At 34.1% G+C, this 11,619-nt stretch overlaps 1 protein-coding gene across 1 annotated transcript in view; it reads right to left on the bottom strand.

Annotated features, from left to right (window-relative positions):
- Nucleotides 1-2,329: 2,329 nt before the first annotated feature.
- KLHL7 (kelch like family member 7) overlaps nucleotides 2,330-11,619 on the bottom strand; it is a 58,749-nt gene continuing 49,459 nt past the window's right edge. Inside the window, exons 8-10 of the mRNA XM_023531529.1 lie at nucleotides 8,209-8,410; nucleotides 4,754-4,851; nucleotides 2,330-3,745 (exon numbers count right to left, since the gene is read on the bottom strand). Coding sequence (XP_023387297.1) covers nucleotides 3,462-3,745; nucleotides 4,754-4,851; nucleotides 8,209-8,410 — 584 coding nt within the window. The 3' untranslated portion in view covers nucleotides 2,330-3,461. The remainder of the gene's footprint in view (nucleotides 3,746-4,753; nucleotides 4,852-8,208; nucleotides 8,411-11,619) is intronic.

The following is an 11,619-nucleotide window of genomic DNA, read 5'->3' as shown; positions in this document are numbered from 1 at the left end:
TATCAACTTTTTAATGTCTCATTTTAAATATAAATACAGCCAGGGATCAGATATTTGAAGAAAGACTCCAACAGGAAAGAGCAAACAGAAAAAAAAATCAGAGGACACAAACACACCAAGAGTATTAAAAAATGTTAAAAGAAACTAAAATATCCTTAGAGAACATAACATGAAAAAAGAACATGCTATATAAAAGAACAATCATAAAAAGAAAATGCTCTTGGAAATTAAACATGGATGGTGGAAATAAATTCAGTAGAGGGTTGGAAGTCCCTTATAAGAATTGAATAAAATCAGATCTTGATCCCCATTTTACAGCTTTGTTAGGGGAGGCTTAAAACTCTGGAAAACAAAGAGCTTTCTAGTTAGTAAGAATAACATTTGAGACAATTTCCCAGCATGGATCTTTTAAAAATTTCGTCCAAAGTAGTTTGAATCACCTTGGGAAGGAGAAAAGTTAGGAAGATGAAAGTAGACCCAAGCTTTTCAGTCTTTTGAGGCAATTGTTAAGAGAAAGAATATTCAGAAGAAGGTTTTAAGTGTAAATGATGCAACCTGTAAAATGTCCTTTCATATTACCAAATTATTGAGGCTTAGTGAGAGCTGATTTGGTGCCATGTTGGAGTGGATTGAATTTTCTGAGGCTGTTGGCGTATTTTAATAGTATTACCTGTAAAAAGCAAAATTCCCTTCAAATATGTTCTATATCCTGGCATATGCAGCAAATCCAAACTTTTGGCTGTTAACAGTATGTAAGGCAAAAGGAATATAGACTGCTTGCTTAAATAATTCTTTATTAAATGGCTCATTTTCATGATTTAGAATTTTCTGTGAGACTGTCAGGTTTTGGAAAGCTAGATCACAACTGTAATAAAGTAATTACTGTTTTTTACAGCAGCTTTTTTTTTCAAGACATTAAACTTTCATTTTCATGTTGTGAGTTTCAAAAGTATAAACTAAACTGCTCTGTCTCCAAAATGGTGTCACTGCAAACAATGTAACATTAACATATCACATATCTACTAAAAAGAACATAGAACACTTTATAGGATAGAAATTTTTTTGTGGGGGGGGGAATAGAAAAAATACTTGCCAATATATTGTATTTTTACTCATTATGCTGGTGACAATTTTGTAAAATATTCCAAGTCAGAAAAGACGCTAATTATGAATTACTAAGATTACTAAGAAAAAACCCCGTCATTATAACCTACCTCAAACCTGTCGATGTACTTATTATAGTGTATTCTAGTGAGTTGAAACAGCCTAAAGGCTAGTCTATTTAAAATATCTTAAATAGTAATGTATATTCCATATGGTATTGCATTAAATTAAGCAATATAACCAAATTGTAGTATGATAAATGGATATTCTGCCCTCAAAAAAGTCAAACAGGACATTATTTCAATGAAGTAAAAACCTCAAAATCCAACATAAAAATGTTCAGAATAGGCAAATCTAGAGACAAAGATTAATAATTGCCTACGGCTGGGGTGTTTGGAGGGATATAACTGGGTTGAATAATGTCCCCCTAAAATTCATGTACACCCAGCACTTCAGAATGTGATGTTATTTGCAAACAGGGTCTTTGTAGACACCATTAGCTAAGATGAGGTCATATTGAATTGGGGGGAGGATGGGCTAAATCCAATGATTGTTGTCCTTATAATACCACATGAAGCCACAGAGACACACAGGGAAGAAGGCCCTCTGAAGACAAGCAGTGATTGGAGTGAGGCAGTTACAAGCCAGAGAAGGCCGAGATTGTCAGCAACCACCAGGAGTGAGGGGAGAGGCATAGGCAGTTTCTGCCTCAGAGCCTCCAGAAGGAAGTAACTCTGCTAACACCTTGATGTAAGACTTCTGGTCTCCTGAACTGTGAAAGAATAAATTTCTGTTGTTTTAAGCCACCAAGTTCATGGTAATTTGTTCCAGGAGCCATAGGGAAATAGTACGTGGGGAAGATGGGGAGTGACTGCTAATGAGTATGGGGTTTCTTTTTATGGTGATAAAAATGTTCCAAAATTGTGATGACATTTGCGCAATTCTGTGAATATTTTAAAGACCACTGAATGGTACACTTTAAATGGCGAATTGTTGGATATGCGATTTATATCTTAATAAAGTTGTATGTATGTACATAAAAACCCTATGTAAATAAAATACACCATTATGCTTTTAATAATTCATTTTTCATTTAAACATTTTTAGGGTTTAAGATTATAATTTCCATATAAAGAAAACAAAAATTAAAATAAAAACATTGCTTCACAAGTTTTAAAAACGACCATTACCTGACACATTTAAAATAATGAATAAAACTTAGTACTCTATTTTAAGTTAAAAAATATTTAATATTACCAGATAAAAACACTGATGGTGACAGCTTTATATGGCTCATTCCATACATTCCATAATGTAAAAGGGCAAGACCTTACTAGGAAAGAAATGAGTAGATGGGTTTGTAAAAGATTTATTGACCACATATAAGCAATTAATACGAGATGACAAATATTCAAATTATTACAAAACTTTTAGATACAATGGGGTCAAATAACTCTGATGTGTCTTTCTAAGAAAAAGAAATCATGTACCTTTTAATCCACAAGAAGTTCAAAGTCAACATTGATATTGTATAACTATCAGTGCTATCCTAGTGGCCTATAAATTTGCTATAAATAGCTTTATGTTTTGCTAGTCAATCACTCTTACTATGATTGGATTTTAACAGTGAGGACTGAAGAGGCATAATCATTTTTTAAGCACTGAGTAAAAACAGTGATATAAATTAATGATGGATGTTAGGCTTGACATCTGGTTTTTATAAGATGAAATATATTTAATTGGAGGACTCTGGCTCATTTTTAAGTCCCAAAATGTGTTTATGAAATTTTGTGAGAGAATATGTGTATGCCTTGACTCACTCTGCCTTGCTTTTAAAATGGAATATGTTTGGCACTAAATTGAACAAATGAAGACCAGCAAAATTATGTGAGACTAAGCTGCTCCATCAGAGTTGCCTGTCCTGACTTATAATTCATATTACTTCTTAATTCTTGACTGAGCTGAAACAGACTTACTACATAGAACTTGTGATGTATGAAAACAGAATCTAGAGCTAAGATGAGACTGCTTCACTGATGAGCCAATCCCTCACTCTGTCATAATCATAGTTACAAATGTGACATTCATTTAAGAATTCATATTTTCACCAAATGCTTATAATTTTTCAAGTTTTCTTGCTAGATATTTTCTTGGTTATGTGGCCAGCTAAAATATGGTATTTGAATTAAGTAAGGAAATTCATATAAAAAACATCTATTTTATAGGGATCTTTCTTTACTTGAAACTTCTTCAAAAAAACAAAACACCAAACAAAAACTTTGTAACCAAACTCTTGGAACAAAGCACTGGCGGCCATATTTTTGAGTCTCCAGTGAGTCTCGAAGTCCACTCATTTTTCAAGTTTCAAGAGTTTCTTCATTTGCTCCACAAGTATCAACAACACAAATTAAACAACTCGTTACTGGAAAAGCTCGAACTTTGGAGTTGGCAATCCATTTGTCTGTTTCGGTATTATATTCAAGGATGTGTCCTAATCGACCTACACCTTGAAAACCAGCCAAGACATAAACTATAGAGCCAACTGCTGCACACTTCACTGTTACACCCTTCCATGGCATCGGCGAGACCATCTTCCATTCGTTTAATTTAATATCATAATATTCCACATTGTCCAGACCACCTTCGAAAGAATAAAACGTGAACAACTATATGAACAATTTTAAGAAGACATCTTAAAGTAATAATTCTTTGCATTTTCCCAAGATACTATTATGAAAAATTTTTGAGCATGCAGAAAAGTTGTAAGAAATTCACAATGAATGCCCACATATCTACCATTTAAATTCTTCTCACCTTAATATAATAAAAAGTTACTTTTTCTGTTGTTTTAGAATCATAAATGTTTATATTCCACAAAATAAAAAATTTGCTATTTTGGAAAAATAAAAAAGTCAACTGATCTGTAGATTTTCCTTCTGATTAACTTTGATTATAATTATTCAAATGTCCTTTTTAGGCCTTCTGCTACTTGTCCTTCAGCAGTTTACAGAAAATACCAATGAGTAGAGGCAGAAGGGAAAGAAGTTATTTGTTATACTTATGTAATGCTTAAAGTTACTGATGAAAATGAGACTATACATTCAGTCCAGTTTTCCATTATTTAAAGCAATTATTTAAGATTAGTATATTATTTAAGAAAATAAAAAGGTCAAATTTACTAATTTCAAAAATAGTAATATTGATTATTTTTATGCAATGTTTAAAAATGTATAGGAAACTTTGCCATTCAGAGCCTGGATCCAAGTCCTAAAACTTGTATTTAAAAAGTTTTAAAAGTTTTTTTAAGATTCAAATGTTTCTGTTATTCAATAGTTCTTAACCTAGTGTGATAACATTCCCCAGGCGGTATCTGGAAATTTGTGGAAACCCACGGAGGTTGTCACAATGACTGATGACCATTGCCCACATTTCATGAACAGAGACGTACTCCAATTTCATAAAATATGGTAAACGTACCCCAATGTTCCATAAAATATATTAGTCCCCAGAAACTATAATAATAAGTGTAATGATGTATGTGATAAATGCTTGTATCTAGATTTTAAGAAACATTTCAATAATTTAAGATAAGAAAATATCAGCAAACTCATTGAGAAAGCTGAACAGTGAATTAACATCAGATAGATACCTAAGCCATTCTGACCACCCACAGCGAATATCTTGTCTTTTACAAACACCAGTCCATGATTCTTCCTGGCCTCAATCATTGGACACAACTCAGTCCATCTGAAAAAATAAAAGAAAATTTTTAGTGTACTTATTCATGGGCAGTAAAAGGATTCATACTAATTTATAAGAAAGGTTTGTTATCCCAGTTAAGTGCTCGTTTACCACTAGCAAATGTGAACACACACACACATGTCCGGAAAGCTAGAAAACAAAAGCATAACAGTGGTTTTGAGTAATTTATTTACAGGTCGGGTAAATACAGATTTTATTCTCTTTAACTCCTATAGGACATAAGATATAGAGGATCTCTGGAGACTATTAACATAACATGTCTTTGGAAGAAATCCACTTCCTGTAGTTCACAATAACTTGTAAAAACGGTAACAAAAAAGAAGGAAAAGATACATAGGAGAATATAAAGCACTAATACTGTCACATGTGGTATTAGTTAATATTTACGTACGAAAAAGTAAAACACAAATTTATCATGGGCCTCTAGCAATCAGCAAATCAGTACCTGTTACTATTCACACATTCATCTTCAAATCTACTCTTAGAACTTTAGGCAGCTCGAGTGTCAAAAGTACTGTCATATCATTCTGTCAAATTTAATAGCTTATTAGCATGTTGCTGTGTTCACAGCCACTACTACACATACCAAGATTGAGAATATAAATATGGACACGAGTGTTGAAGAACATTAATTCACAGGTGCCAGCATCATATACACAGACACTGTGTTTAGCTATTTTTTTTCCTTATGAGATTCAACCCCTTCTTTTGCATACACTCCCATACACACGACTGACATCTGTGATGGTGAAGGTGGTACTGGCATACAGGCTTGTGCTCTCGACAGCTATTATAAACCAAAATACCCCAAACTACAAAAGGAAAATTTGGCATAAGCATAACTCCCTAGCATGGTTATTTCTCTCTCTCTTTAAAAACAATTTGATAAATTTAACCTTTTAAAACATAATTAGGGTATAATGATTAGCTATGAAATATTAACAACTCTTTTGTTGGTTTATATTAATGTATTTTTAAAAAAATGGTTTGACGGTTACCATTCTCGTTTTCAGAACACTCAGTAAGGTGAGGTGGGCAATACTGCTCCTGTGCTTCAGGATAAACACACGTGCTCATCCGGGTGAAAAGACTAGCGACTAGCACACAGCTGGGAGTGGGAGAGCTGGATGAGGCCTGTACTGCCTCTCCACACGGTGAGCTTCAGAGAGTGAGCTGTCAGCATTAAACATACTATTTGACTTGGAAAAATTTAATAGCCATAGCCCTCTCTTCTCCGATTATGCCCATGATATAAAGAGCATGTTTTCATGTGTATATAAATCTCCTGAAGGTTTTGCAAAACACACTTCCTTTTATAATTCGCATGCAGAGATTGCACCAGGTCTTGCTCTCTCCAATGTGAAGCTTAGTGTTTAGAAGCTTTCCTCAAAATTCTGACTGCACAGGCTTCATTTCTTAGCTTCCAATTAAACCCGTTCTAGTCACAAGACGCTGAAGAAAACTGTCAAAACTGGGAAGAAAGAGCCTTACAAACCTGGATGGACTGATCACGTATTAGAAAAGAAACCACAGTAATATGTAACATAACTTATTTTTCATTTTGAGATTTGTTTAATTATATTCACACTAGCTTTTTTTTTCACTTAGGAAAATTTAAGGGCATTGAAGAGAAATAGAGAATTCAAATTTAACACATTAGCTCAATATATATGAAACTAAAGAAATGCTAAGTTGTGTTTTAAAATATTCCCCAAACTGAATATATGTGGCTACTTTTAAAAAATATTGAGGTTGAAGAATTCCCTTAATATTTTTTCTCTGCTACTATGAACAGAATATTATTTCAATATCTCAAAATTTAGAAGCCTGGAGTTTACATAGTATGGGTTCTACTTTAAGTGATTTTTTTAGAAGTGAAGAAAGAATTAGGCAGCAGGATAAAATAGACTGCAGTTTTCCAACTAGTATTCTGTAATACTTTTTGAGTACAGGGTTTACAGGAGGGAGGACAGTAGTTATACGCCCCCTCCTGTGGTGGGGACAATATGGGGTGGATAGTTGAGTTGATGGATGATGGGATGAGGATAAGGGGTATTCCTAGTGTGCCCTGGCAAGTAAATTTTGAAAGAAGTTGTAAATTTGAAGATTTCAAGAGATTTCCTAGTTTCAACACTTTAACAAAAGACAAGTTTCAAGATAAGCTGCTTTTCAATTCTACTCCTAACATCGGTAAACCAGTTGAGCAAAATATGAGAAAAGAAACACTGTAACCGCATTTTTGTTTGGGAAAGGAGTTATTGATTATGCTTCCTTAAATCCTTTAAAAATAGGTGAGAAGCATACATAAATGAACACGAATGATATTTTATAATTCCATTGTTACTAGTTATTAAAAAAAAGCAACAGCCGGAGTGGAAGACTTCTATATTTTGTTGTCTGGCAATATTTCCTAAATATAAAATTTGAGCCCAAGAGTTATGGTGCCATTCTTTGGCATAACATTTAAACCGAATGCACTTATTCAATCACTTGTTCTGGTGAAGGAAGAATAATCCTTTCAAAAAGCAAGTGACTTTACTTAATGTAGTTCTTTAGATGTTTTGAGTATCAACAAAAAGTCTGACTGGAAATCATCTGTGTTCATTTCTTCATTAGTTTCACGTCACTGTAGTTACCTCTGTCCCCAGTGTCCGCTGATTTAGCACACTTTCTTTGGCTACATTAAATAGGTTCCATCGTTAATTACGAAGTCAGAAAAGTCAGAAAAACTGGCTGTTTATTTCTTTAGCATCTTGCCTTTTAAAAAGCAATTATTTACTCTGCAGTTGATTTAAGAATACTTTTGCTTAATAAATGTAAATCCAAACATACTTTGGTAAGCGCAAACTCAAAAGACATTATACCTAGCATTATGACTTATTGATGTCACGAACCAATACACAATTATTTCTAATTAAAGGCAAATTTACTACTGATCATAAAAATTTTCCCCTCCTCCCCTACATTTCTTGACCTCTCAAAAATATTTTATGAGTCTGATGAATCAGTCAGACTTGTCTCATTCACAGGCATTTATTGCACAAGCAGAAGCAGAAAGGGAGGGACTCCCATGGGTATAAGCTAAAGCCATTTCTTAAGGTGTTCAGGCTATAGATATGCCCCTGACCTAGCACATACAAAAGTGTATGTACTATAGACCTGGAACTCATATAATACTGAATGTCAACTGTAATTGAAAAAAAAAAAAGTTTAAGTGTATGTACATGCTTAATACAGGAACTAAACTCTTCTGCTGGGTTCCTTCTGCCTTTTGAAGTCATCTTCCACTGAGCTTATAGAATACAATTAACTGTGAAATAAGAGTTTTAAATTGGTACATACGTTTCTGTGGCAGGATCATAAACTTCACAGGAATTCAGCACTCGCCCAGAAACATTGTTCCCCAAACTTCCACCACAAACATAGATGAGGCCATTGGCTTCTACCATTCCGTGGCTGCAGCGCTGCGTCAGCATGCTGGGCTTCGTGTGCCAGCTTTCAGTTCTTGTATCATAGCACTCAAATAAATACAGAGCTGAGTTTCCTGTAAAACAAGAGGGTCCCATCATGCTTCATGTGGCGTGTGTGCGGGCTTGGAGGAGCGTGCTGCAGAGATGAGCTAGTGACTGGAGGGAAGAATTTAGGGTTGTAGTCTTTTCTATACTCAACCAACTACAACAGCCAAACACAAGGAAAGCTTAAGAAAAAGCTAAGTCTTTCATACAGATTTTGGAAAATATTCAAGAAAGGATCTGTTGGAGAGACTTATTTATTGGTAATTAAACTTTAGAAAAAGAAATGGTTTTGCTCTCAAAAGAAAAATTAAATAAGAGACTGTATGTATGTCTTCAAGCCCAGTTGTGCATGACAGGAATTATCCAAATTTCAAATGTTTACACAGAGGGGAAAAGCATAACTATTTACAGATGGTAAATCCATACCTTAAAGTATGAAAACTACTATCTGATAATATTCTGAGCCTTTTCGTTTAATATTCTATATCAGCCACTGCACCATTAACAAAACTACTCTTTCTGACTGCCCTCATGGTTGTGTGTAAGCCCTGATGTCAAATTGGTCCATTCTTCAGTATAGCTCGAGTTATCACTGTGTGTTTCTGGTACTTTGATGATATGTTTTAATGGCAAAACACATGTTCATTCTGTTTTACAACTTCTGCACATTAAAGGGGCCCAATAAAGAGTTTTCAAAATGGTACTATTAAAGATCAAGTGCTTTTTTCCTTTCCAAGAAAAAAAGTTAGAACTTTACCAAATTATTTCTCATCTCTCACTCTTCCAGACCTTGCAAATGCTTAAAGACCCCACCCCCACCCCTACCCACACCCTTACCCCCACCCCCACTACCACCCGTATAATACTCAATTGCAACCAAGGTCTATGAAAAGCAAAGATCAGCGAGTAACAAACAGAAGAAGCAACGGTCATGACTAACATCTTTTAAAAATTTTTAAACATTTTTAATTTTGTAGGTTTAGTTGGTTGATAATTTTGTAGGTTTAGCTGGGGAAATACACAGTATAACAGATATAAAAAACCAAGTAAAAGACAGAGTAAATGCTGAAGAAATGATCTACTACACTTTCTACAAAAAGCATATCTACAGAACAGTTATTTTCTACTATTTTTAAGATTTCTTGTATTTGACATATGCTGTATTAGACATTCTTTGAAGATGCTTTAAAGAGGGAAAATGGTCACCTCAAGTCACATTTAGGAAATTATAATTTTTCTTTTATTTATTTGATAGCTAGTGTGGGCGATGTGAAAACTTAAAACAGATAAATATGCTAGACAAAAGTAAAACATTCTTTGGGCTAATATAAAAGTCATCAAAGAAAATAAAAAGATGTAGTTAACATTTAAATTCCATACCTTAGGTTTATTTGGTCTTCCTAGTTTTCTTTATAAGGCCATTATTCAGCTAAAGATATTACTTGAAAAGATGAAAGCATATAAAAGCTATGATGTGTCTAGTCTTCACATAGAATATTCATTTAGAAAAAGACCACTTACTGGACACTAACTTATTACCCATTAACAAGAAAGGTTTTTACACCCGCACCTACACCCCATTCTGATCAATAAGCATAAAATACCACTGTCAGTCATTTTATTCTAAAATTAAAGAATATAGTAAATAAAGAGATCATTCTTAGTTTTTTTTTCTGATACAAAGAAAGATAATACAAAATTTAAAAGCTTGAATGTAGTAAAGAGGTCTTTAAGGATCTATGAATAAGCCACACTTGAAATCTTTAAAGCAAATAATATTACGTATCTAAAACAACTAATCTAGAACTAAAATCCAGACAGTGTCAATGAACACTTCGATAATGACAAAAAATGGATAATTTACATAATCTAGGAAGCTGAATTTTTTTTGTAAATTAATGATTTATAAAGGAGTAAGGTAAACCTGTAGAAAAATAGGCTTTAAAATGTAACATGTGTTTAAATTATGTCAAAAAATGCCTAGACGAATAACACCGATTGTTTATTTAAATATGAAAGCCAAAATACTCAGCTCTAAAGCACATCCCCCAAACAAAACACTCAGTTAGTCCTTACCAACTTCGGAACCTCCAGATGTATAAATTTTGCCTTCTGCAGCACAGGCAGCAAGGCTGTCTCTAGGTGTTGGAGGGCCCAGTTTGGAATACCAGCTATCCTTCACGACATTATAACAGTCCATTCGTTTTATGGGGAAAAGCTGAGAGCCACCCAAAATGTATACTACGTTGTCCCAAAATACGCATGCGGCATCTCTTCGTTTTTCAAAGGGGCAACGGATGTCTGTCCAGCTGTAATCCTGTAACAGGACAGGACAGGAAGCTTTCAGTAATGGAAAAATATAACTAGAAAGGACGAAGCAAAGATATAGTTGAGAAAATACAAAATATAAGAGTATGTTAACTTACTAGGGTACATATAAAAATGTTTGTTTTGAGACCGTTATCTAATCTGTATGATTTCTTCAGAATGTTGGTTAGTTGGGGCAGAGGGCAAGAAAAAGACAATGGCTACTTTAGGTCTTTTCTGGCTCTAAAATAAATTTTAACACATTTAGATGTATCACCATCACCCGGTGTTCTTCTATTCCTTCTGTTACTGAGAATACAAGAAAATAAGTAGTTGTTATTTTAAAAAAGCTTTTTTTTTTTTTCCCCAAATGTGAATATCTGCATCCCTTCTCTGCCAGGTGTAGAGAGTATTAATAATCAATGAAATTATAAAGCATAAACTGCCATTATCCAATAGATGTCTAAAGCTAGAAGGTAATTTGTGGACTTCTGTGAGATATTTTTTGCAACCATTCAGTTGAGCCAGTGTAGTCAGTCACACTCTTAAAGCTGTGATATTTACTATAACATACTTGAGTACAGTAGTCACCCCTTATCCACGGTGGATAGTTTGCAAGGCCCCCAGTGGAGGCCTTAAACTGTGGATAGTACTAAACCCTAGTATATACTATGTTTTTTCATATACATACACACCTACGATAGAGTTTAATTTATAAATTAGGCACAGTTAGACATTAACAATAACTAACAATAAAATAGAACAATTATACCAACATACTGGAATAAAAGTTATGTGGATGCTGAGTCTCTCTCAAAATATCTTTCTGTGCCGTACTCACCCTTCTTCTTGTGATGATGTGAGATGATACAATGTCTACGTGATGAGACGAAGTGAGGCGAATGACGTAGGCATTGTGACGTAGCGTTAG

Source organism: Pteropus vampyrus, unplaced genomic scaffold, assembly GCF_000151845.1.
Source record: "Pteropus vampyrus isolate Shadow unplaced genomic scaffold, Pvam_2.0 Scaffold69, whole genome shotgun sequence".
Taxonomy (NCBI): Eukaryota; Metazoa; Chordata; class Mammalia; order Chiroptera; family Pteropodidae; genus Pteropus; species Pteropus vampyrus.
This window is presented reverse-complemented; position numbering and strand designations above follow the sequence as displayed.